This window comes from Oncorhynchus gorbuscha, linkage group LG06 (genome assembly GCF_021184085.1).
Source record: "Oncorhynchus gorbuscha isolate QuinsamMale2020 ecotype Even-year linkage group LG06, OgorEven_v1.0, whole genome shotgun sequence".
Classification (NCBI taxonomy): Eukaryota; Metazoa; Chordata; class Actinopteri; order Salmoniformes; family Salmonidae; genus Oncorhynchus; species Oncorhynchus gorbuscha.
The window spans coordinates 54,270,756-54,298,641 of NC_060178.1; the positions used below are offsets into that span (position 1 = coordinate 54,270,756).

At 42.5% G+C, this 27,886-nt stretch overlaps 1 protein-coding gene across 1 annotated transcript; it reads left to right on the top strand.

The window, feature by feature from the left end:
- The first annotated feature begins 5,506 nt into the window (after window positions 1-5,506).
- On the top strand, window positions 5,507-27,726 carry LOC124038089 (suppressor of fused homolog). The gene is made up of 12 exons (XM_046353536.1): window positions 5,507-6,022; window positions 12,593-12,727; window positions 13,222-13,358; window positions 15,522-15,664; window positions 15,826-15,911; window positions 19,098-19,170; window positions 19,306-19,462; window positions 20,753-20,855; window positions 21,350-21,484; window positions 21,721-21,859; window positions 21,959-22,027; window positions 25,623-27,726. The coding sequence occupies exons 1-12, from the start codon at window positions 5,874-5,876 to the stop codon at window positions 25,710-25,712; spliced, it is 1,416 nt and encodes a 471-aa protein (XP_046209492.1). The 5' UTR covers window positions 5,507-5,873; the 3' UTR covers window positions 25,713-27,726.
- The last annotated feature ends 160 nt before the right edge of the window (window positions 27,727-27,886 follow it).

A 27,886-nucleotide genomic window follows, 5' to 3' on the forward strand; every position in this document is an offset into this window, starting at 1 on the left:
GTGACCAGCAGGTTATCCAACCGGATGGACAAATCCACCAGTTTGTCAAAGGAAATGGTGGTATCCCTGCAGGCCAGCTCACGTCGGACGTCTTCTCGTAAGCTGCATCGATAGTGGTCGATGAGGGCCCTGTCGTTCCAGCCTGCTCCTGCGGCCAAGGTCCGGAATTCCAGGGTGTAGTCCTGGGCGCTCCTTGTCCCCTGTCTCAAATGGAAGAGCCTTTCCCCTGCTGCTCTGCCCACAGGTGGATGGTCAAAGACGGCCCGGAAGCGGCGGGTGAATTCCTTGAAGTGGTCTGGCGCCGTGTCTCCTTCTCTCTACACGGCGTTTGCCACTCCAGCGCTCTTCCTGTGAGGCAGGAGACAAGGGCGGCCACTCTCTCCCCTCTCGAGGGAGCTGGGTGCACAGTGGCCAGGTAGAGGTCCAGTTTTAACAAGAATCCCTGGCACTGTGCTGCCGTTCCATCATACTCCCTGGGAAGGGAGAGACGCATTCCACCGGAATTCTCTCCTGATGGAACGGGTGGAGACAACCCCGGTTGTACTGGTCGAGGCTTCCTATCTCTGACAACGATCCATGGCCTGGACAACGTGATCCATCATGGCACTAAGAGGATGTAACATGGCCGAATGTTCCTGGACGCGCTCCTCGACTCCTCTAACTGGGGTACCTGCTCCTGCTGACTCCATTAGAGGTGTGTAATTCTGTCAATGTTGTTTTGGAGGCGAAGTCAGGTGCAGGAGAGCAGAGTATAATGAACAGGCACACTTTTATTATAGTTCCAAAAACGAGAGCGCTACATAAATCAAACGAGCTCAAAAAACGGAGCATAAAAGTAAAGTGCGTAAACTAACACCACATAACATGATACAATTACACACAAAACATAATATATAATAATAATAATAATATATGCCATTTAGCAGACGCTTTTATCCAAAGCGACTTACAGTCATGTGTGCATACATTCTACGTATGGGTGGTCCCGGGGATCGAACCCACTACCCTGGCGTTACAAGCGCCATGCTCTACCAACTGAGCTACAGAAGGACCACATGATGGGAAACAGAGGGTTAAATACAAGTAGATTGATTGGGGGAATGAAAGCCAGGTGTGTATGGAAACAAGACAAGACAAATGGATAATATGAAAAATGGAGTGGCGATGGTTAGAAAGATGGTGACTTCGATCACCGAGCGCCGCCCGAACAAGGAGAGGAGCTGACACAGTGTTGACTTTTGGGTGTTAGTGTTGTTGGGCTGCAAAATGTCTCTGTAACAAAGAGACATTCCAATCCCCATACAGAGACCAAAAAGAGGCATCTGCTGCATACAATTTACATTTGGTGTGAGGTGTTATAAAACCCCCACATCAATCCCTCCTCCCCTCTGCGGGTGAGAGGGATCTGTAGAAGTTGCTCCATTGTAACCTGATCTTTGGATCCCCACAGGAGAGTCATGACACTACCAAGCTCCTGTTTGTTTCAGACACAGATAGTTTTTTCTCTTAAAGATGATTCTGAACTGAACATACGTGTAACCTCGTTAAGTCTTAGCCTATTGGTGATAGTCATTTACTCTGTGTTATTCTGTAATGTATCATGTATTTCATGTACACTGTTAAACATATGGCCAGTAGCCACCCAAGCTAGGCCTATCTGAAATAGGTAGCCTATTTTTCTAGGCAAAAATGAGTCACTAGTAGATTGCTATATTTTATATAACGACACAGGGCGAGACCCAGGTGCAGATGGTTTGAGTCTCCGATATTTATTAAAATACAGGGGGTAGGCAATAGGCAGGTTGAGGACAGGGAGAACTAGGTCAGAGTCAAAAAGGTACAGGGCGGCAAGCAGGCTCGAGGTCAGGGCAGACTGAAAAGGTCAGAACCAGGAGGGCTAGGAAAACAGACTAGGCGACACAGGACCACGGCGAAACACATGCTGGTAGGCTTGACAAGACGAACTAGCAACAGACAAACAGAGAACACAGGTATAAATGCACTGGGGATAATGGGGAAGGTGGGTGACACCTGGAGGGGGGTGGAGACAAGCACAAAGACAGGTGAAACAGATCAGGGTGTGGCAATTTTATATGGATTATGCCTATTATGTTTGACAGGCCAAACTGTAGGAAATAAGTTATTTCTCATCACTGATCTGGAAATGCGTGCCAATGCTAATGACTGGTCTTTGGTCAACAATCAAGATGTTCAATTCTGGTAGGTTCTGAAGCATAATGAGAATTTATTGATGACTTGCGTGCAGTGGGTTCAGAACAACAATAACAAAAAAGTTATACCACCACCGAAAAGGGCACTTTGGAGACTGGAAAGGCAAAGGGGCATGTGCTATGCGAAGGTAGACCCCTATCGGTGCATGTGCCTGCTATGATAAGTTGAAGTGGATTTACAAAGGATTTAAATGGACATGTAAAATCTGGTTTTATGAAGTATCAATAACTCAGCCATCTCTTAACCATTTCCTCAACTAAGTTAAGAGATGTACCATGGCCATACTGAATTTGGTGTAATTTGGACCTATGGTTCATGAGAATACATTTTTCAAAGGTTTTCCAAAATGTCCAAGATGGAGGATAATCTATTCTGACGGACCTTATGGGTCATTGAGGCAAATTTGTTCTGCATGAGGAAAGATGGGTCATTGAGGCAAATTTGTTCAGCATGAGGAAAGACACTGACATGCACAGTTTTAAGTCTCTTGGTCAAACGGGGCAGCGGATATGAGGTTTTAAGTGAGATTGCTTACAACAGCGCCACCTATAGGCCCATTGGTGCCATCATTTTTGACCAAGTTACGATTGGCCAGTAGTTTCTGTGTGCCAAATTAGAAAAAAAGTTACCAATCTATGCTTGAGTTATTTGACCAGGTCAAGAAAAACATCCAAGAATAGCTATAGGTTTCCCAGCGAACTAATTATATCACTGCCAAAGTTTTGGCTTTTTATTTAACTAGGCAAGTCAGTTAAGAACAAATTCTTATTTACAATGACGGCCTAACCCAGACCATGGGACTCCCAATGGGACTCCCAATCACAGCTGGTTGTGATACAGCCTGGAAATCGAACCGGGGTCTGTAGTGACACCTCTAGCACTGAGATGCAGTGCTTTAGACCGCTGCGCCACTCAGGAGACTTGATATCATAGCAATGCATTTCTGGAATATTGCATTTGAGAAAAGATGCAAATGTATGTATATGCATCTCTGGAATACATTTCAAGGCAGGGATAGGCAATTCCAGTCTTTGGGGGCCGGAGTGGTGTGGTGTCACACTCTTCTCCCATCCCTAGCAAACGCAGCTGGTTAAACTAATTGCATTCTAAACTGAAGATCATGATTAGTTGATTATTGGAGTTAGGTGTGTTAGCTGGAGCTGTGACACCAATCAGGTCCCCTTAGGACTGGAGATGGCCATCCCTGTTTTATGGCATTAGGAAAGATGCAAATGTATCTTCATGTATTTCGAATATTTTTTTAATATATTGAAATGTATTATATTTTATTTTGCTGGCTAAATTTCCAAAATGGCTCACATACCCAGGACATTCTGCTGAGAGGGCCTTCCACTGGAGTAGTAAGAGGGATACAATAGGTTCTGGTGGGAGGGGGTGGATGAAGGTCCACTGGAACTAGCCCCCAGACCCACCAGGTGTTGTGATGAGTTATAGGGCAGCAGGCAGGGGTTAGAGGCCTGGGAGGAGAGACCCTCATTGAAGGAGGAGGGTTCATGGTGGGTGGCCTAGGTAAGGCTGTTACCCTGGCCTAGGTAAGGCTGTTTTCTGGGGGTCCCAGTGGTGGTCTCAGGGAAGGCTGAGGAGTGTTTACGCTTCTCTGCTGTAGAGCTGCAGCTTGAGCTGTTGGTGCTGCAGAGGGAGAGGACTGTCTGAGGGAGAAGGGAGGGAGCACTGAACGGAACTGAGTGGAAGAGAGAAGAGACACAGGGAAAAACATTTAGTTCTAAACACACCACTGAGTACAAAATTAATACGTATGAAACGCTCTCAAACTCTAGCTTCTCTCTCTTACCCCTATGTCTTGCATAGGTTCTTCTCTTTCTTGGTGACCTCAGAGAGGAAGAGTTTAGAGTTGAGATGTCCTACTCTGCTAGGAAGTAGTCCACTGCTCAGACACCTGACAGGACACACACACAATTCCCTAGGTTACAGTAGCCCCTCAGCACTTCCCTCAGAGCATTGGTTTGGACATTCTTCCATCCAACCTTTGCCTTGAGGACAGCATTGAAGCTTTCTGAGCAGTTGTTAGCAATTCCGTCTGACTGGATGCCCAAGCTGTTTAGCACATATTGTGTGCTCTTGTCCATGGCGTCGGATAGCGACTGATGGAAATAAACCTCGAGATCAGGGCTCCAGTGTGCATTTGTAGTCACTCCTTGATTTGAGGCCAAGAGCTTTTTGATGGCCTGCTGGTAATCGGCCACAGCTTGGGCACCCTCTGACCCCATCTTGTGCTTCACATTGTTCGAGATGTGGTTCCAGCAATTGACAACTGGATTGCTCCCTCAATAGCTTCTATCTGTGTCTGTGCAGAAGATTGCTGTTGATAGTTGGGGAAGGAGTGAAAGGATGGTGCGAAAGAACTGTTTGTGGTTTTCCATGTGCCTGGTGGTGTGAATGAGGAAGGACAGGTGCCTCTTGAAACGCTACATGACGGAAAACATGACGGGGTGAAACATAAAAATTGCCCAGGTCAAACGTGGTGTTACAGTGAAAAATGTGTGCTCCTACTACATCATAGGTCCTGTCCGGGGGTATCATTAGATGGGGCTACAGTGCCTCCCCACCCCTCGTATCTCAGCCTCCAGTATTTATGCTGCAATAGTTTGTGTCAGAGGGCTAGGGTCAGTCTGTTATATCTGGAGTATTTCTCCTGTCTTCCTGTGTGAATTTAAGTATTCCCCCTCTCATTCTCTCTCTCACTCTCCATCTCCCTCCCAGAGGACCTGAGCCCTGCCTGGAACCATGCCTCAGGACTACCTGGCCTGATGACAACAACCTCTCCCTCAATGTGAGCAAGACAAAGGGGCTGATCGTGGGACTATAGGAAACGGAGGGCTGAACAGGCCCCCATTATTGTCTATGCTCATACCATCATGGGAACCAAATCATCTCCAGCTTCATCTCCTCTCGTCCCCTCTGTAACTCTTTTCGCCAGGTCGTTGCTTTGTAAAATAAGGGAAAATAACTTTGCAATGGAAATAAATATGATATCTGGTATTGAACATGTATTTTTTAGGTGCGAAAATAACTGCAACATTCAGAACCTTTCACCCTCCAAAATAAACACACATTATGATCAATTGTAATGTGATCAAAAACTTGAGGAAAAGTTGTTCATGTTCTTGCGAAAGGGTCTCGGGTAATGATTAACAATTGTTCAGCCAACCACATCTCTGTATTTGGAACCGCCTACCCAAGAATGGCACTTTGATTGGATTGAGTTAACGTCACTCAATTAGTGGCGCATGTCCCGTAACCCCGGGTGAGTGGATGTCTCACTTAATAAGACCAATTGAATGATCTAAAAAGTGATTTAAACTCCCTGCAAACGGGGCACCGGGACATGCAAAACGAACTTGACCAGTTCCTCCGTTCCTTATCTTACAGCCCAAACCAATGAGGAAAAGTTGTCATAGGTGGGAGCAAACAACAGTGAGTGGGGATAACAATCGTGGGGCAACAGTTTACTTTAGCTTCTAAACAATATCAACAATTCAAAATACAGTTACTGTTGTTCTATCAACCAACAGTAAGCCGAGGGATTCTCCCTTATCTTCCTGGAGAAAGTAATTTGTTTCGCCCTTGGAGGTATTCCCAGCTTTCTGAAGCAGTAGGGGATGGACGAAGTGCGGCCTACCAGCGGACCAGGAGCCCCCGCCCTGGCGTCACTCTTCCCCCCGGGTCTGCAGGCAATCTACGGGGAATGCAGGCGCCTCTACCCCGACCAGGCCAACCCCTTACAAGTTACAGCCATTGTAAAATACTGGTGAGTAGATAACGTCTTCTTCTGGATACATAACTTAGCTGGTTCACAAATTTAACTTAGCTAGATAACAACCTTCCAAGGTAACAGGATACGGCGAGAAAGTTAACCTCGTTAAGTTAGCTAATAGCCTAAAACTCAACGATTTACGATTGAGTTGAGTGGCGACTTTGTACTGAATCAAATACAAGACATTCAGTTAAGTAACATCAAAGACAAACAAAAACATACAATTTTTATGACAACGTAAGAGAAAGTAACAAATCAAATTGTATTGGTCACATGCGCCAAATACAACAGGTGTAGACCTGAGTGAAATGCTTGCTTACAAGTCCTTAACCAACACAACACAATGTAATTTAAAGAAAAATACGCGTTAAGTAAAAAATGGATAATTAAAAAATAAAATTACAAATAATTAAAAGAGTAGCAGTAAAATAACATTAGCGAGGCTATATATACGGGGTACCGGTACAATGTGCGGGGACACCGGTTATGCGTGGTAATAAACACGGCAAAAAAAGAGAATTAGTAAAAATCCAATTAACTTCACAGATCTTCATTGTAAATGGTTTAAACACTGTTTCCCATGCTTATTCAATGAACCATAAACAATTAATGTACATGCACCTGTGGAACAATGTCTGCAATTAAGGTCACAGTTATGAAAACTGAGGACACTAAAGAGGCCTTTCTACTGACTCTAGAAATAAACACCAAAAGCAAGATGCCCAATGTCCCTGCTCATCTGAGTGAACGTGCCTTAGGCATGCTGCAAGAAGGCATGAGGACTGAAGATGTGACCAGGGCAGTAAATTGCTATGTCTGTACTGTGAGACACTTAAGACAGCGCTACAGGGAGACGGGTCAGACAGCTGAACATCCTCATAGTGGCAGACCACGTGTAGCAACACCTGCACAGGATCTGTACATCCGAACATCACACCTGCGGGATAGGTACAGGATGGTAACAACTGCCTGAGTTACACAAGGAACACACAATCCCTCCATCAGTGCTCAGACTGTCCGCAATAGGCTGAGAGAGGCTGGACTGAGGGCTTGTATGCCTGTTGTAAGGCAGGTCATCACCGGCAACAACGTCGCCTATGGGCACAAACCCGCCGCCGCTGGACCCAGACAGGGCAGGCAAAAAGTGTTCTTCACCGACGAGTCGCAGTTTTGTCTCACCAGAGGTAACGGTTGGATTTGCGTTTTTTTGTCGAAGGAATGAGCGTTACACCGAGGCCTTGTACTCTGGAGCTGGATCGAGGTGGAGGGTCTGTCATGGTCTAGGGTGATTTGTCACAACATCATCGGACTGAGCTTGTCATTGCAGGCAATGTCAACGCTGTGCATTACAAGAAAGACATCCTCCCTTATGTGGTACCCTTCCTGCAGGGCCATCCTGACATGACCCCCCAGACTGACAATGCCACAAGCCATACTGCTCGTTCTGTGTGTGATTTCCTGCAAGACAGGAATGTCAGTGTTCTGCCATGGCCAGCGACAAGCCCGGATCTCAATCCCATTGAGCACGTCTGGGACCTGTTGGATCGGAGGGTGAGGGCTTGGGCCCCCCAAAAAATGTCAGGGAACTGGCAGGTGCCTTGGTGGAAGAGTGGGGTAACATCTCACAACAAGAATCGTCAAGTCCATGAGAAGGAGATGCACTGCACTAGTTAATGCAGCTGGTGGCCACACCATATACTGACTGTTACTTTTCACCCCCCCCCCCAGGGGAGATATATTATTATTCCATTCCTGTTAGTCACATGTCTGTAGGAACTTGTTCAGTTTGTCTCAGTTGAATCTTATGTTCATACAAATATCTACACAGGTTAAGTTTGCTTAAAATAAACGCAGTTGACAGTAATGTGACGTTTCTTTTTTTGCTGAGTTTATGTACATGTAGGTGGATTTAGTGACTGCACACATAATAGACCAAGAGTAGCAGCAGTGTAAAAGAGGGGAGAAATGCTAATAGTTTGTATAGCCATTTGATTAGCTGTAAAGGAGTTTTATGGCTTGGGGGTAGAAGCTTTGAACTCTTTTTGTGGACCTACACTTGACGTTCCGGTACCACTTGCCGTAGCAGAGAAAAAGCCTTTTTTTGACAACTTTTAGGGCCTTCCTCTGAGAATGCTTGGTATAGAGGTCCAGGATGGCAGAAAGCTTGGCCACGGTGATGTACTGGGCCGTACGCACTAGCCTCTGTAGTGCCTTGCGGTCGAAAGCTGAGCAGTTGCCACACCAGGCAGTGACTCAACCATGCTCTCGATGGTGCAGTTGTAGAACCTTTTGATGATATGAGGACCCATGCCATAAATCTTCAGTCTCCTGAGGGGGTCTAGGGTCTCTGGGATAATGGTGTTGATGTGAGTCATGACCAGCTTTTCAAAGCACTTGATGGCTACAGACGTGAGTGCTACGGGGCGGCAGTCATTTAGACAGGTTCCCTATGTGTTGTTGGGCACAGAGACTATGGTGGTCTGCTTGAAACATGTTGGTATTACAGACTCAGTCAGGGAGAGGTTGAAAATGTCAGTGAAGACACTTGCCAGTTGGTCAGCGCATGCTCGGAGTACACGTCCTGGTAATCCATCTAGCCCTGCGTCCTTGTGAGTGTTGACCTGTTTAACTTCTCTGGGATATGTGGGACGGTAGCGTCCCACCTCGCCAACAATTGCAGGGCTCCAAATTCAAAACAACAAATCTCAGAATTAAAATTCCTCAAACATACAAGTATTATACACCATTTTAAAGATAAACTTCTTGTTAATCCAGCCACAGTGTCTGATTTTCAAAAAGGCTTTATGGCGAAAGCACACCTTTCGATTATGTTAGGTCAGCGCCTAGCCACAGAAAACCAGAGACATTTTCCAAAGGAGAGGTGTCACAAAAGACAGAAATAGCGTTAAAATTAATCACTAACCTTTGATCTTCACAGGATGGCACTCCCAGGACTCCATGTTAGACAAATGTGTGTTTTGTTCGATAAAGTTAATCTTTATGTTCAAAAACCTCATTTGAAATTGGTGCATTATTTTCAGAAATGCATTGTTTCAAACTAGAGGTCGACCGATTATGATTTTATCAACGCAGATAACGATTATTGGAGGACCAAAAAAGGCCGATACCGATTAATCGGCAGATTAAAAAAAGAATAATAATAATTTGTATTTTTAAATTTGTAATAATGACAATTACAACAATACTGAATGAACACTTTAATATAATTTTTAATATAATACATCAATAAAATCCATTTAGCCTAAAATAAATTAAACATGTTCAACTTGGTTTAAATAGTGCAAAAACAAAGTGTTGGAGAAGAAAGTAAAAGTGCAATACGTGCCATGTAAAAAAGCTAATGTTTACATTCCTTGCTCAGAACATGAGAAAATATGAAAGCTGATGGTCCCTTTTAACATGAGTCTTCAATATTCCCAGGTTGTAGTTGTTATAGGAATTATAGGACTATTCCTCTCTATACCATTTGTATTTCATATACCTTTGACTATTGGATGTTCTTATAGGCACTTTAGTATTGCCAGTGTAACAGTATAGCTTCCATCCCTCCTCGCTCCTACATGGGCTCGAATCAGGAACACATCAACAACAGCCACGCTCGAAGCAGCGTTACCCATGCAGAGCAAGGGGAACAGCTACTCCAAGTCTTAGAGCGAGTGACGTTTGAAACGCTATTAGCACTCACCCGCTAACTAGCTAGCCATTTCACATCGGATACACCAGCCTAATCTTGGGAGTTGATAGGCTTGAAGTCAAACATAAGAGCTGCTGGCAAAACGCACGAAAGTGCTGTTTGAATGAATGCTTACGAGCCTGCTAGTGCCTACCATCGCTCAGTCAGACTGCTCTATGAAATCATAGACTTAATTATAACATATTAACACACAGAAATACGAGCCTTAGGTCATTAATATGGAATCCGGAAACTATCATTTCGAAAACAAAATGTTTGTTCTTTTAGTGAAATATGGAACCATTCCATATTTTTATCTAACGGATGGCATCCATTTAGTCTAAATATTGCTGTTACATTGCACAACCTTCAATGTTATGTCATAATTACGTAAAATTCTGGCAAATTAGTTCGCAATGAGTCAGGCGGCCCAAACTGTTGCATATAACCTGACTCTGCGTGCAATGAACGCAAGAGAAGTGACACAATTTCACCTGGTTAGTATTGTTAACATTGGTTTGTGGTGGTAAATAGACAGCTACGAAGAATATAGATGTAAACTCTCTTTGTAAATAGTGTGGTCTACAACCTATCATGAGATACTCTACCTCAGGCGAGCAAGACTTCGAGACTTGAATAAATTGTGTACCAGCTGTTGTTTACAAATATACATAATCCCCACCCCTTTTATTATTATAATTTTTTAGGAGTGTGTCAGCTTAATATTGTGGTTAGATTGATGGAAGCAACAATGTAATTGTCTGCATCGTTGCCAATTTTTTTTGGAGGGGGTAATATATATATATATATATACATACATGCATACATGCATACAGTGGGGCAAAAAAGTATTTAGTCAGCCACCAATTGTGCAAGTTCTCCCACCTGAAAAGATGAGAGGCGTGTAATTTTCATCCTAGGTACACTTCAACTATGACAGACAAAATGTCTCCTAAGAAGCACCAGTGTGGGACTATTACATGGAATTGGGACTAGGGAAAGCAAGGTGTCTTATTTGTGATAAAGATGTAAGCATGGGGTCAGCAACGGCTAAATAAAAAAATACCACCAACCTGTGGAATCACCTTAAGAACACCCATCCAAAAGCCCATATGTATTATATTAAGTTAAAATAAAAGTGTTAATTGTTCATTCAGTATTGTTGCAATTGTCATTATTACAAAAATGTATATATACGTTCAAGCCTAAAATCTCCCAACGTAATAAGAGTCTAGTGTTGCTTGTAGAGTTGATGATACCAGCAGTCGATTTATTTAAGCATTATTAGCCCTACTTTACAGTATTGTCCCTGTTCATTTTCCCAGGCTTGCACGTTCGGTGTAATACAGGCATCTGATGATAGTGTTTGAATAGCACTGTCCCTGACCCAAATCCCCAAGTCTACCAGTATTTTTGAAATATCTCCAGTAGATGTTCTTTCACACAAGTCTTTTCCCATGCCTTTTTGCAAACTCCAGGTGTGCTGTCATGTGTTTTTTTTTTTCTCAGGAGTGGCTTCCGTCTGGCCACTCTCCCATAAAGCACAGATTGGTGAAGTGCTGTAGAGACCTTCTGGCAGGCTCTCCCATATCAGCCAAGGAACTCTAGTTCTGACAAGGGTTATTGGTCACGTCCCTGACCAATGTCCTTCTTGCCCGGTTGCTCAGTTTGGTTGGACGTCCAGCTCCAGGCAGAGTCTGGGTAGTTCTATATTTTATTCCTTTTACCAATGATGGAGGCCACTGCTCTTAAACATTCAATAATCTTGTTTTATACCCTTCCCCAGGTATATATGCTTCTTCACAATTCTATCTCAGAGATCTACAGACTTCCTTGAACTTCATGGTATAGTTTCTGTATTGATACACACTGTCAACTGTGGAACTTTTTTATATAGACCTGTGTTTTTCTAAACAATCGAATTGGTCACAGGTGTACTCAATTTGGAGTGGCATAGCAAAGTGGTGTGAATAAATAGTAGATTTATGAATTTGAACATTTTTCTAAGAACATGTTTTGATGTCATTATGGGGTATTGTGTGTAGATGGGTGAGATGTAAAACGAATATTGAATACATTTTGAATTCGGCTAGAACACAACAAAATGTGTATTTGAGTCAAATTGTGTGTGAATAGGCGCCCCTCTCTTGTGGCTTTTTTTTTCTTTTTTTTCAGCCAAAATATTTTGGGGCCGATAAAATTACACCAACGGATGCACATGCTTTGTAATGTTTCTAAAACAAATGTATTACTACCAAGAAGATAATGTGGTATATTGTTTAAATTCATTTTTTTGTGACCTGAGTCTTTTAACCAAAAATATCAGATGAGACAAATACACCTGTCCCTTTTATGGGCGGGACATTACTTTGGTAGAGCGACTGGAATCATGTTTGTGCCTGTGAGATGTCTTGTCTTCCCTAGCAGTTAACTCAAAGAGAAAAACAACCTAACTTGTTAACAAAACAATGTAAATAGCCAAGAAACACTTGGACAAACTGACTTCAGTAGACGTTTGTTTCAAGTAAATTAGACTAACTTTTATGCCTGTGTGCAGCGCTTCTAAAAATGAATCTTTCACTCTGCTCGTTACATGTGCACAGCCCCCATAGTCTATTTAGGGTTCGTAGTTCTTTGACTTTGTGCGATTTAATTTACCAGCTATGCAACAAGGGTATAAATACTTTGAAAACAGGTATTGCTGCATTTATTTAACTAAATGTGGTCATACTTTTTATTCACATGTTGCTCGCATTGTGACCTGACCACCCACCAACGTGGCTGGTGAAATAGATATCTTTACCCACCAATTCCAAAATCTACCCGCATTTGGCAGGTGTTGCACTTTTAACAGTAGTGTGTATCTACAGGTTGGGAGGTCCTGATCCATTGGACTACATCAGTATGTACCGTAACATGGGCTGTGCAGCACAAGACGTACAGGAACACTGGCACTACATCAGCTTCGGACTCAGTGACCTGTATGGAGACAACAGAGTACATGAGTAAGTAGTACCTCAGGTTAGAGCTCTGGCGGATCAAGTTGCCCGGGTTACTAACACACTGACACATGGTGTGTGCAGCTGTTCACTTTCACTCCTTTGTGTCATTCTGCAGAATCAGCATTGAGATGCTTCCACACTTGTTTTTCTTGTTCCTCTGAAGGTTATTTCACATCAACAGTTTTCTCCCCCTTGTTTTGTATTGTTCTTGAGTAGACTTGCTAGCTCTGCTCCTCCACAATTCCCAGCAATCTCCCCTTCAAACAGCTGCCATTCTTAATGCATGTTTGCCATAATTTTGCAGTGTTACTGAATGGGTGGATTGGGTAACGAAAAGTAACTAAAGGAAAGGATAATCTGGGTTTATGGTGTTGACTTGCTGTCAAATTAGGAGGGCCCAGGGTTTGGCTAATTTAACACACACACACACACACACACAAACCTGATGAGAGAGACTGCTTGAATTAAGTGTGGGAATTCTGTATGTGTATTGTCAGGTTTACAGGCCAGGAAGGCCCCAGTGGCTTTGGCTTTGAGCTGACGTTCAGGCTGAAGAGAGAGGTGGGAGAAACAGCCCCTCCTACTTGGCCGGCTGAACTCATGCAGGGCCTGGCCCGCTATGTCTTCCAATCAGGTAATGACCCAGGCGCTGTGTGTCTAGTGTGGCGGGGATATGGTAGGCAGAGTAAGGTGAGGAGAAAGGGACTTGTTTGTCTAACAATTACAAGGCAGTCACACAGGCATTATGCATTCCCAGCCGCTTTGTTACTTCACCGCACTCCGCATGGACATTTTGGAGCATGTCAGTATTTAACCTCATGTAACCCTACGTCAGTGATGTTTTTGCTAAGGAGAACACTTAGTGGAACTCAGCCCAATCATCCCCAGCTTCTCATAGGCTCTTTCAACCCTTTGCTTCTCTGCTGCAACTTCCTCATGTAGACTGTAAAATAATGTGTTCTCATTCAGCTTGCCTGTTAGAATAAGGGCTAAATGGAAGTAAATGTGGACTAGAAGAGTATGTTATGTAATGTATGACACCTGTGTTTTTAAAGACCTAGCCAGCTCTGTGTGGTTCTTCTGGGCTCTGGGGACACTAAAGAAGTCTCATTTCCCTTTCTCTGATGGGAGAAGTGTGTTAAAAGTTGTCTTAGCTGAGGAACTTTCTAATCTTAACAGTATCCTTTACAGCTGTGAAAACGTTTCTCCCTTTCTCACAGACTTTTCCTGGTGTGTGTGCGCGCCACTTTGCTAAGTCCTTTAAATCATCTAGCCGTGTTTAAAGATTACATTGAGGAGGAGAGTGTGGGAGTGTTTAAAAGCCGGTCAGAGAAACAGAGGGAGGGGGAGCCCATTCTCTCTAGGTTATTCTACCGCCATCTGCTAGGGCCGTAATGATACTGTGAACCCGAATTAATACATAAAAAAATATAAAAATTAAAACATAAATAAAAAATATAGAAATTAAAACACAAGGCCTATAGGTTATCCCTATGCTGCATTGTATGCCTAGAGTAAATCGAAGTTGGAAAAAAAAACTAACGAGAGCCTATAACTAGCTAGCTACTAGCTAGTTAAATTTCTCAGATTATAAAGCCAACAAAATTGTTATAAAAACATAATAGTGACCTAAAAGGTTAGCGGTGTTAGCCCAGTCTCTAGCTTATCCAGGGTCAGTGATATAATGACGGTACATGGTTGCTCTTTCTATGGGAACAACTGCAATAATTTTGCAAGCAACATTGCTAAAATGAATTAAATTAACTTCATAAAATGTTACCTGTAATGCTTATCTCGTGTAGCCTAATTGTTATCTCCTTATTTTCATACTGTACCTAAATTAAAAGGGTTGGATTTCAATGAAACATTTTTATGTCCGTGCCTAAAAGGCATGTACAAAATCTGGCATGGTTTGCCTCATACGTTCTGTACTGGTATCATTTTAAATTGAGAACATATACCTCAACATGTAAAAAATGAGTTTAGCTATTCTCCTTCAGATTACCGATGCCCATAAGACCAGTAATGACATTATACTGTAGGCCTATGGCTGCATTGGCTATGCATGCCATATGATAAGCTGCAAAATCGATTCACATAGCTGATATATTGAGAGAGCGTGACAAGCGTTACAATCAAATAAAACCGATTGGCTGTGATATTTTAATTGTAAGATCTTCAATAACAACACTAGTGTAATACTGTGAAACACTATCATTCCACTTTTAGTGACAGATATATTATGGACATTTTCTGAAATTACAACGTAAAATAAATATCTGCGTTTTGTAACATCCAATCAGTCTTGCCTGTGGGGAGCCAGCAGTCCTTTCAGACCCTTTTTTGCAATACAACACTCTTCAGACCTCGAAGGGAAGCATAACAACAGTCCTTTTCCTCCGCCCTCTCTTTTCCAGTATAGCTGGACTAGGTCCCTGTTGCCTCCCAAGCATATGGATTCCTCTGGATCGCTTAATCGCGGTCTTCCCCTTATGGCCTCTTTCGCTTCAATTTCTCGCTTCATTCTCAATTTCTCTCACATACACACACTTCCTTTCTCCTTCGCCTTGACTTTCTCATTTGCTGTTAGACTAGTGCTGAGAAAATATATGTATTTTCTTGGGCTGGGAAGATACCCGTATTGCAATATTTTTTTCCTAATGAAGTTAAATGCACTTAGTATCATGGCAAGGGAACAAAACAAACAAGTATTGCAGTACTGGTATTATCCCGGCCCTACTATTTTCCAGTATGTCACTGAGTAGTCTAACCTCCATGTCTCTTCTCTGTCCTGTAGAAAACACGTTTTGCAGTGGAGACCACATATCATGGCACAGTCCCCTGGACAACAGTGAGTCTCGTATCCAACACATGCTGCTCACTGAAGACCCCCAGATGACTCCGGTCCACACCCCCTTCGGCCTGGTCAACTTCCTGCAGGTGAGCTAATCTTGCCCCAGGCTCTCCGGCCTACCTTCTCAACTCCTTCCTTTTGAGTCTATAATAGCATTATGTCTGTCCCCTCATCTGTACGTGTTCTGTAACCGTCTTTCTTACTCCACTTTTTTTTGTGTGTGTAACTCCCTCTCCTCTCTATATAGATTGTGGGTGTGTGTACAGAAGAGTTGCAGGCGGCCCAGCAGTGGAACGGCCAAGGAATGCTGGAGCTGCTCCGAGGGGTCCATGTGTGAGTTTGAGGTCCATGTTTGAAATATGAGATGTACTACATGAACAAAAGTATGTGGACACATGCTTGTCTAACATCTCATGCCAAAATCATGGGCATTAACATGGTGTTGGTCCCCCCTTTGCTGCTATAACAGCCTCCACTCTTCTGGGAAGGCTTTCCACTAGATGTTAGAACATTGCTGTGGGGAGTTGCTTCCATTCAGCCACAAACGTTAGGGAGGTTGGGCACTGATGTTGGGCGATTTTAGACCTGGCTCGCAGTCGGTGTTCCAATTCATCCCAAAGGTGTTCGATGGGGTTTAGGTACGGGCTTTGTGCAGGCCAGTCAAGTAGCCACAACCATGAAAAACATCCCCAGACCATTACTTTTGGTGGAGGAACTTTTGGCACATACCTTTGGCACTATGCATTTGGGCAGGTAGCGTTCTCCTGGCAACCGCTAAACCCAGATTCGTCCGTCGGACTGCCAGATGGTGAAGTGTTATTCATCACTCCAAAGAAGGTGTTTCCACTACTTCAGAGTCCAATGGTGGCAAGTTTTACACCACTCCAGCCGATGCTTGGTATTGCGCATGGTAATCTTAGGCTGGTGTGCGGCTGCTCGACTATGGAAGCCAATTTTATGAAGCTTCCGAAAAACAGTTATTGTGCTGACGTTGCTTCCAGAGGCAGTTTTGAACTCTCTAGTGAGACTTTTACTCTTCAGCTCTCGGCAGTCCCATTCGGAGTTTGTATGGTCAACCACTTCGCGGCTGAACCGTTGTTGCTCCGACACATTTCTACTTCACAATAACAGCACTTACAGACGATCAGGGGTAGCTCTAGCAGGGCAGATATTTGACGAACTGACTTGTTGGAAAGGTGGCATCCTATGATGGTGCCATGTTGCAAGTCACTGAGTTCTTCAGTAAGGCCATTCTATTGCCAATGTTTGTCTATGGAGATTGCATGGCTGTGTGCTCAATTGTATACCCTGTCAGCAACTGTTGTGGCTGAAATAGCCAAATCCACTAAAGGGGTATCCACAATTTTGTGTGTACACACACACACAGTTGAAGTCGGAAGTTTACATGCACCTCAGCCAAATGCATGTAAACTCCTCGTAAAAATTCTCTCTTAGGTCAGTTATGATCACCGCTTTATTTTACGAATGTGAAATGTCAGAATAATAGTAGAGAATGATTTATATCAGCTTTTATTTCTTTCATCCCATTCCCAGTGGGTAAGAAGTTTACATACACTCAATTAGTATTTGGTTGCATTGCCTTTAAATTGTTTAACTTTGGCCAAATGTTTTGGGTAGCCTTCCACAAGTTTCCCACAATAAGTTAGGTGAATTTTGGCCCATTCCTCCTGACAGAGCTGGTGTAACTGAGTCAGGTTTGTAGGCCTCCTTGCTCGCACACAATTTTTCAGGTCTGCCCACATATTTTCTATAGGATTGAGGTCAGGGCTTTGTGATGGCCACTCCAATACCTTGTCTTTGTTGTCCTTAAGCCATTTTGCCACAACTTTGGGAGTATGCTTGGGGTCATTGTCCATTTAGAAGACCCATTTGTGACCAAGCTTTAACTTCCTGACTGATGTCTTGAGATGTTGCTTCAATATATCCACATAATTTTCCTACCTCTTGATGCCATCTATTTTGTGAAGTGCACCAGACCCTCCTGCTGCAAAGCACCCCCACAACATGATGCTGCCACCCCCGTGCTTAACGGTTGGGATGGTGTTCTTTGGCTTGTAAGCTTCTCCCTTTTTCCTCCAAACAGATGGCCAAACAGTTATATTTTAGTTTCATCAGACCAGAGGACATTTCTGTAAAAAGTATGATCTTTGTCCCCATGTGCAGTCGCCAACCGTAGTCTGGCTTTATTATGGCAGTTTTGGAGCAGTGGCTTTTTTCTTGCTGAGTGGGCATTCATGTTATGTCGATACAGGACTCATTTTTACTGTGGATATAGATACTTTTTCACCCGTTTCCCCCAGCATCTTCACAAGGTCCTTTGCTGCTGTTCTGGGATTTATTTGCACTTTTCGCACCATCTCTGAGACAGAACGCGTCTCCTTCCTGAGCGGTATGACAGCTGTGTGGTCCCATGGTGTTTATACTTGCGTACTATTGTTTGTATAAATGAACGTGGTACCTTCAGGTGTTTGGAAATTGCTCCCAAGGATGAACCAGACTTGTGGAGGTCTACAATTTTATTTCTGAGGTCTTGGCTGATTTCTTTTGATTTTCCCATGATGTCAAGCAAAGAGGCACTGAGTTTGAAGGTAGGCCTTGGAATACATCCACAGGTACACCTCCAATTGACTCAAATTATGTCAATTATCCTATCAGAAGCTTCAGCCATGACATAATTTTCTGGAATTTTCTAAGCTGTTTAAAGGCACAGTCAACTTAGTGTATGTAAACATCTGACCCACTGGAATTGTGATACAGTGAAATAATCTGTCTGTAAACAATTGTTGGAAAAATTACTCGCGTCATGCACAAAGTAGATGTCCTAAACGACTTGCTTAACAAGAAATTTGTGGAGCGGTTGAAAAACACCTAGGTTGGCGCCATTAAAACTCGTATGTAAACTTTCAACTTCAACTGTGTGTGTGTATTTATATATATTTTTATTTCATCTTTATTTAACCAGGTAGGCTAGTTGAGAACAATTTCTCATTTACAACTGACCTGGCCAAGATAAAGCAAAGCAGTTTGCGACACAGAGTTACACACGGAACAAACAAACATAGTCAATAATACAGTAGAAAAAGTATATATACAGTGTGTGCAAATGAGGTAGGATAACGGAGGTAAGGCAATAAATAGGCCATTGTTGTGAAATAATTACAATATAGAAAATTAAACACTGGAGTGATGGATGTGCAGAAGATTAGTGTACAAGTTGAGATACTGGGGTGCAAAGGAGCAAAAATAACTTTAAATGCTACTTTACTTTAAATGCTTAAGTACATTTGAAACAAAATACTTTTAGACATTCACTGATTTTACTGGGTGACTTGTACTTTGTCATTTTCTTAAGGTATCTTTACTTTTACTCAAGTATGAAAATTAGGTACTTTTTTCACCACTGCACTCTACTCGTCTTATTTCACATGACCTTTATCCCAGTGTGACCAAGTCCATGTTAATGATGAACATTTCCCTCTCCGTGCTGTGTGTGTTTAGTGCTGGAGGGCCCTGGTTGATAACTGACATGAGGAGAGGAGAGACCATCTTTGACATCGACCCTCATTTACAAGTAAGGCTTTGCTTAATTATACTGTTTTCATTCAAACAGCTCCACCTACTGGTTCAGTCCCCACAATGTGTGGGTCTTTGCTAGTGTTAATGTGTGTTGGCTAGTGTTAATGTTTGCGTGTGTACTCATCCTAAGCCGGAGCGTGTGGACCAGGGTATAGAGACAGAGGGCTCCAACCTGAGCGGCGTGAGCGCCAAGTGTGTGTGGGATGACCTCAGCCGACCGTCCGAGGATGAAGAGGACAGCCGCTCAATCTGTATAGGTTCTCAGCCACGAAGACTGTCGGAAAAAGGTGACACACACGCACACCTAACCTACTGTGCCTTCAGAAAGTATTCACACCCTTTGACTTTTTCCACATTTTGTTGTTACAGCCTGAATTTAAAATTGAGATTGTCACATAAACCAAAATGTTGGTGGAATTATGTTTAGACATTTTTACAAATGAATTAAAACCTGAAATTTCTTGAGTCAATAAGCATTCAACCCCTTTGTTATTCCAAGCCTAAATAAGTTTAGGAGTAACACTTTGCTTAACAAGTCGCATAATAAGTTACATGGACTCACTCTGCGTTCAATAATTTTGAATGCCTACCTCATCTCTGTATCCCACACATACAATTATTTGTAAAGACTGGAGACTGGAACTCTACCTCCCAACATAACATCTTGATTTGTCCTTCTCAAATAAACATATTTTTCTGCTTTGCTTTGGATTTTGTGTTATTGAAGAATAAAATCAATTGGTAACACTCCTAATGTTTGGGGCAAATCCAATACAGCACTTTACGGAGTACCACTCTCCATATTGTCAAGCATAGTGTTTGCTGCATCATGTTATGGCTATGCTTGTAATCGTTAAGGCCTGGGGTGTTTTTCAGGATAAAAAATAAACTGAATGGAGATAAGCACAGACAAAATCCTAAAGGAAAACCTGATTGTCTGCTTTCTGACCCTGGGAGATGAGTTCTCCTTTCAGCAGGACAATAACCTGAAACACAAGGGCTTATATACACTGGAGTTGCTTACCAAGACGACATTGAATGTTCGTAAGTGGCTTAGTTACAGTTTTGAACTTAAATCGTCCTGAAAATCTATGACAAGACTTAAATGGCTTTTTAGCAATGATCAACAACCAACTTGACAGAGCGTGAAGAATTTGAAAAATAAGAATGTTCTAATTTTTCCATCCACATTTTCAAATCTCTTAGTCTTTCTGGGTCTAAGGAAAAAATATATGTAAAATCAATTTTGAAATCAGGCTGGAACACAACAAAATGTGAAATAAGTCAAGGGGTATGACTACTTTCTGAAGGCACAAGACACTTCTAATGGGCTCTCATAGATCTGACATGCATTGTGTTAAATAGCCACCAAATGTAAGAAAACAGATTGAAGTAGGGCTGTACTACCTGGACGTGTCCAATTTAGAACCACTCCTATTTGTTTTCTGTTGCAAAAAATATATATTTCATAGTGCCTTTTTGTAAACTACCAAGATTAGGCTAAGTGGTCCTGAGTGGTTTTGTGTCCTAATGTTATTGTATGTCCCAAAACCAACCCAATGGTTTGTCCCCTGCAGATACAGAGCAGATCAGAGAAGCCCTGAGAAAAGGATTGGAGTTCAACACTAAAGCAGCACTACCCCCTATCAACTCACAGAGACAAGGACATGACAGGCCTCAGTGAGTACATGCACACACAGTTCTGCTTTCTTTACTCACTTTCCCACTCCAAACTTTTATTCTGAGTCCGCATTGAGACACGCACTCTTAGGTTTTTTTTCTTTCCTCTCAAGCAGTGATGTCACACCAACAGCTTTCACTCCCTTATTTTTAGTGTTCTCTAGAGTAGACTCGCCATATACACCCATACCCCTCCTTTTAACCCATCCAGAGACAGAGCCATGAGACCCCACTGAGTACAAAGTAGTACTGGGACATTGAACACATGATAGGTGTATGATATTGTATGTGGTACAATTCTTCCCCTGGTTTCTCCATAGACAATGGGCCATTTGCAGAGCCAGCTGTATCACAGGTAAGAGAAAGATGAGGGGCAAGGTTGTTACAAGCCATAGCAAACTCTTTCACACACTTTATAGGAACATACAGGCCACCACCAGACTTGATGTTTCCCCTGTACCTAAGTTGTCATTTGAATCTCTCTCTTTCGCTAGGAGTCGTAAGGACAGTCTGGAGAGTGAGAGTTCAGCGGCCATCGTTCCTCACGAGCTAGTTCGTACCAGACAACTGGAAAGTGTTCATCTGAAATTCAACCAGGAGTCAGGAACACTGCTGCCCCTCTGTCTCAGGTGCGCACACACACTAGAGTTGGGGAATATTATGGGTCTTCCCACATGCATACATTAAATAAAACAAGACTAGGGTCATCTGACAGAGCCGTTTGTATGTGAAAGGGGGATAGATGGGGAGCTGAGAGAGACTGGTGGTAATAAGAAGCAGGTTCTCCAACCCAGCAGACATTTTCCATAAAGTATGTATTCAGTGATGTTTAATGATTGTTGTACTGGTCGTATTCTGTGCTTAGGGGTCGTTTGCTCCATGGTAGACACTTCACCTATAAGAGTATAAATGGAGACACAGCCATCACCTTCGTGTCCACCGGAGTAGAGGGGGCCTTTGCTACTGAGGAACACCCGTATGCCGCACATGGACCCTGGCTACAGGTACACACGCCCTGGCTCCTGGTACACACACAAACTGTTTCAAGTGCATACTTGCTGCATGTGCTTACTGCATGTTCTTATGTTACCATATCTCCTCAGATATTGCTGACTGAGGAGTTTGTTGAACAGATGCTTGGAGATCTATCGGAGCTCAACACTCGAGAGGAGGTGATTGGAAACACCTTTTACCGTTCTTTACAGGGGTAATATAAAGAATGTGCTTGTGGATCTGAGTTCTCTGGAACAGTCTTCCCGACAGCTAATGGTTCGAAGCTCCTGCGCATGTGGGATTCTCTACTTTACGCAATCTCTGCTCTGCTCAATTGGCTACCCAAAGAACAGGCTACTCTGGTGAATTTCAGTGATGAATGGAGAATGGTGCTCATGTAATAAAGACCCAACTGCACACTTTTGTGGCCCAACTGCACACTTTTGTGGCCCAACTGCACACTTTTGTGGCCCAACTGCACACTTTTGTGGCCCAACTGCACACTTTTGTGGCCCAACTGCACACTTTTGTGGCCCAACTGCACACTTTTGTGGCCCAACTGCACACTTTTGTGGCCCGCAAAAGGTGCACCTGTGTAATTCTATTGCTGTTTAATCCATTTCTTGATATGCCACCTATCAAGTAGATGGATTGGATTGAAGGAGGAATGTTCACTGACAGAGATGTAAACAAATTTGTGCCCAAAATAAGAGAATTAAGCTTTTTTTGAGTATGGATCTTTGAGTATGCGATCTTTTATTTCAGCACATGGAACAATACTTTACATTTTTAATTTATTTTGTTTCATTATAGTTTCAACGGTATTGATAGGATTAAAATGAATTTAAGTCTTTTTTTTGGTAACGATCTACACAAAGTACTGTGTCAAAGTGGATGAAAAATACAACAATTTCTTAAAGATTAATGAAAAAAACAAATATTCACTATATGACAAAGTATGTGGACATGTGCTCGTCGAACATTCCATCCACTAATTTGAAGGGGTGTCCACATACTTTTGTATATATAGTGTACCTTTTAGATTCACCCCCTTCAATACATGTTAATTAAACACAGCAATTACAGCTGTGAGTCTTCTTAGGTAAGAGCTTTGCATATGTGGATTGTGCAATATTTGCCTAATTATTTTCCAAATTCTTCAGGATACATGTTTTGGAATATTTGAATTCTTTATATTTGAATCATTTTCACTCTTTCGTTTAATTTATTAATGGTTGAGTCACAAAAATGTTGTTGGTCCATCCGTTAGCTCCCATCGCAGCTATGTTGTTCAAATGCCTCATGGTGACATCCCAGAACAGTTTCCTTCCTGTCCTGCAGCTCAGTCATTCTGAACTATCTTTGATGCGCCTGGGTGGTTAAATACATCATCACCTTTATTTAACCAGGTAGGCAAGTTGAGAACAAGTTCTCATTTACAATTGCGACCTGGCCAAGATAAAGCAAAGCAGTTCGACAGATACAACGACACAATTTCACCAGGCAAGTCAGTTAAGAACAAATTCTTATTTTCAATGGCTGCCTAGGAACAGTGGGTTAACTGCCTTGTTCAAGGGCAGAAAGACAGATTTTTTTTTTAACCTTGTCAGCTCGGGGATTCGATCTTGCAATGTTTCTACGCAACATTTCCTACGCGCTAACCACTAGGCTACCTGCCACCCCATCTACCAATCACTGCCCTTCTTTGAGGCTTTCGAAAAGCTCCCTGATCTTTGTAGTTGAATATGTGCTTGAAATTCAATACTTGACTGAGGGACCTTACATACAGTGCATTCAGAAAGTATTCAGACCCCTTGACTGTTTCCACATTTCTTTACGTTACAGCCTTATTTTAAAATGTTTTATTGTTTTTTCCTCCTCAACACACACTACCTCATGACAAAGCAAAAACAGTTTTTAGTTTTTTTTATTTATTTAAAAAATAACTTCTCACATGTAACTAAGTATTCAGACGCTTTAATCAGTTTTGTTGAAGCACCTTTTGGCAGTGATTACAGCCTCAAGTCTTCTTGGGTATGATGCTACAAGCTTGTCACACCTGTATTTGGGGAGTTTCTCCCATTCTCTGAAGATCCTGTCAAGCTCTGTCAGATTGGATGGGGAACGTCGCTGAACAGCTCTTTTCATGTAGCTCCATAGATGTTTATCGGGTGCAACTCTGGACTCTGCCTGGGCCACTCAAGGACATTCAGAGATTTGTCCCGAAGCCCCTCTTGCATAGTCTTGGCTGTGTACTTAGGGTCGTTGCCTTACTGAAAGGTGAACCTTCGCCCCAGTCTGAGGTCCTGAGCTCTCTGGATTAGGTTTTCATCAAGGAGCTCTCTGTACTTTGCTCCGTTCATCTTTCCCTACATCCTGACTAGTCTCCCAGTTCCTGCCACTGAAAAACATCCCCACTGCATGATGCTGCCACCATCATGCTTCACCGTAGGGATGGTGCCAGGTTTCCTCCAGATGTGACGCTTGGCATTCAGGCCAAAGAGTTCAATCTTGGTTTCATCAGACCCCAGAATCTTGTTTCTCCATGGTCTGGGAGTCCTTTAGGTGCCTTTTGGCTAACTCCAAGTGTGCTGTAATGTGCTTATTACTGAGGAGTGGCTTCCATCTGGCCACTCTACCATAAAGGCAAGATTGGTGGATTGCTGCAGAGATTGTTGTTCTTCTGGAAGGTTCGCCCATCTCCACAGAGGAACTCTAGAGCTCTGTCAGTGACCGTTGGATTCTTTGTCACCTCACTGACCAAGGCCCCTCTCCCCAGATTGCTCAGTTTGGCTGGGCGGCCAGCTCTTGGAAGAGTCTTGGTGATTCCAAACTTCCTGCATATAAGAATGATGGAGGCCACTGTGTTCTTGGACCCTCAATGCTGCAGAAATGTTTTTGTACCCTTCCCCAGATCTGTGCCTGGACACAATCCTGTCTCGGAGCTCTACAGACAATTCCTTCAACCTCATGGCTTGGTTTTTGCTCTAACATACACTGTCAACTGTGGGATCTTGTATAGACCAGTGTGTGCCTTTACAAATCTTGTCCCATCAATTGAATTTACCACTGCTGGACTCCAATCCATTTTAGAATAAGTGGTCTGAATACTTACTGAATGTTACATATGGAAGGGGTAGTAATTCAAAAATCATGTCAACCCCTACACAGAGCAAGTCTTATGATTCTTTTTTAAAGCCACATCTACTCCTGAACTAATTTAGGCTTGCCTAAACAAATGGGATGAATACTAATTCCACAACTAATTTTCTTTTCACTTGGACATTATGGAATATTTAGTTTTAGATCGGTAACATACTTATGATACCAACTAACTTGAGAAGATCTAAATGCATATTCCCATTAAACTGATTCAGATCAAATGGTTGGTATGCAGATGCTGCATTGACATTTCACTGGTAAAACTTGAATTATCATTCACGATTGACAGTTACAAATGTAAAGGGAGGGTGACCAAAAATGTGGGCATAAAGAGGTAAAGAAACGCATGCACAGTATGTGATTCAGATCTTTGCTCAGAGGAAGGTTTCCAGGGCAGAATGGGGAGGTTACCAACAGATCCTTGGCCTTTCAAGAAGCTAGGTAGTCCTGTAATATTACATTTGCAAAATTCCCCCAAAAATCCTAGATCATATTTGGAAGATTCCCAGAAAAAACGTAATAGAAAAACCTGGCAAAGTTTCCAGAATGTTTTAACTCCATGTTCTGTATCTGTCAATAAATGTTTTTCTCCTGTTTGATTCCTCCTTCCAGACCAAGTTACCGAAGGAATACAGCTGGCCAGAAAAGAAGCTGAAGATCTCGGTCCTGCCTGACTCTGTGTTTGACAGCCCTCTGCAGTGAGACTTGGACCCACTCCTCTCTAAAGAATACTCTGGACCTGTTCACTCAGACTTTAAATGTTCATGTTCAGTAGGTCACATCGTTGCAAAGCATTTCCCAACAGAAGTTCAGGTAGTACCTGTAAGTTCTCTTCCATTTTACTGAACACAACCCTGCTCTGTTCCATGGGCTCTGGTCTGCCTTCTAGCCCAAAGTGAGAACACCTGACCTCCACCTGATCTCTTTCTGTCACATCTGCTACCAATTTCTACTGCGTTTTTCTATCCTTGTAGAAACGCCTGGAGATGTTCCGGAAACCTGTTTCTCCAGATAGCTGCCTTGCTAGATGATACATAGTTGCTATGTCTTGTGAATGGGTAAAATTTCTAGTTAGGATGTGACATCCCACTAGACTCGATGTTTATAGCACAGGCAAAAATGCAGGGTCAGTTCATTTAGTTCAAGGATTCTGTTTTTTGGTTTTCTAGGGCCACATTCCATTTGAAGTGTTCTCTTAAAAGGCATATGTGTTTATTTGTTGTTTAAGTGCTGGACATTTGCTTAATGTGTTATAAAGTATATCTATGGTCAAGCCAAAGGTGCTACCAGTGTCCCATGAGGTTTGTATCAGACAAGATGTTGTGGAATTTAGACAACTCTATTCAGTGTCGACCTCTGTGCAAATCTGAAATGGTGCCTTCTTCCCTATATAGTTTATTTTGGCCAGAGCCTTATGAGTGGTATATAGGGCAGGGGTCTTCAAACATGTCCACAGCATGCAGGCACTGCAGGGGCTGTTCATAAAAAAAAATGTTATTCCAATGTTTTTGTGAATATCCATGTACCGGGAAAGTGCCGATGGCTACTGGTAAGCTTTCTTGACGTGGACGTCAATTTTTGCAGACATGTGTTGGCCTACTAGCTATTAAGGTAATTCCGATGTTAGTGTACACTTCCTCTTCCAAGTATAATTGGAGAGGTCAAATTAATATCTACCAGATCAATTATTTAATGTATTTTACCTCTCTTTGCCATTTATTATACACATGATCATTTTTTGCTAACATATGATGGGGGTCGCTGGATTGCCTGGGAGGGGGTCCCTGGGGAAAAAGTTTGAAGACCCTTGGCATATGGTGTAATTTGGGATACAGACAATCCAACCACATGATCCTCTCATTCTATTGTGTCCTGTCAAATCTTTGTCCCCCTGTGCCAAGAGCCTGATTATTTTACGGAGTAATATTTTGTGTATAATGTTTTACTATTCATTTTATGAAATATATCTGAAGCTCTACAATGACTTAACTACTATTAGAGGAAAGATTGTGTTTGTAAGAGTTTATAGGCCTGTCAGAGTGAAATGTTGGAAAGCGTTTCAGAGAACTCTCCATGTGTCCACAAATAAAGTTTGTCTGGCATTTTCACTGATGAACATTTACTGCATTGTTTCCTGTCCCTAGTTGGATCAGATTTTTGTTGATAGAACTGACGTCAGTGCCTCTGTGTTTTTTTAGGAAGCCACTAGAACTTGTCAGAGCCTAGGTCCACGCCACATTTTTTATCACTTTCTTCACGGAAACTTGTTCTTTCCTTCACTGTCACAATGCGTGTCAACTGTTGTGCATGAATATATTGTTTTGCTCTGGTAGAAACAGAACCAGAGTCAGTCTGCCATGGCCTTGACGTGTATAGGCTCCATGCATTGTGAAGATTGTATCCACTGTCAACCGCTCCTGTATTTTAATATATATCAGTTTCAATCAAGGACCTCTGTCTTTATACACATACAGCATCCCAGATATCTGTTATGCCATGAGTGCATTCCATAGCTAGTTAGTCAAGAACAGGAGCTGACTCCTTTTTTCTATACCTGTTCACATGTATTCTACAGTGTCTTTCTTTATTCCGATTGGGATTTATTTTTGTGTGTGGTCTTTATAATACTGTTTATTGTTATTTTATGATGAATGAAGGAATAACTAAACTGCCTGTTTCTGTAGTCACAAGTGCATTAAACAGAAATCGACATTCACGTCGGTGGTTTTTGGTCTGATGGTCTATACTAGTGTAAGTACATTTAATCGTGTGTATAATGAATTAATTTCAGTATATTGAATATTTTGCTACTTCATAATTTCCTTTTGTAGTTTTCTCAGTTTAGGTAGGTCTGAAGCATTCGCGGTGAACCTAGG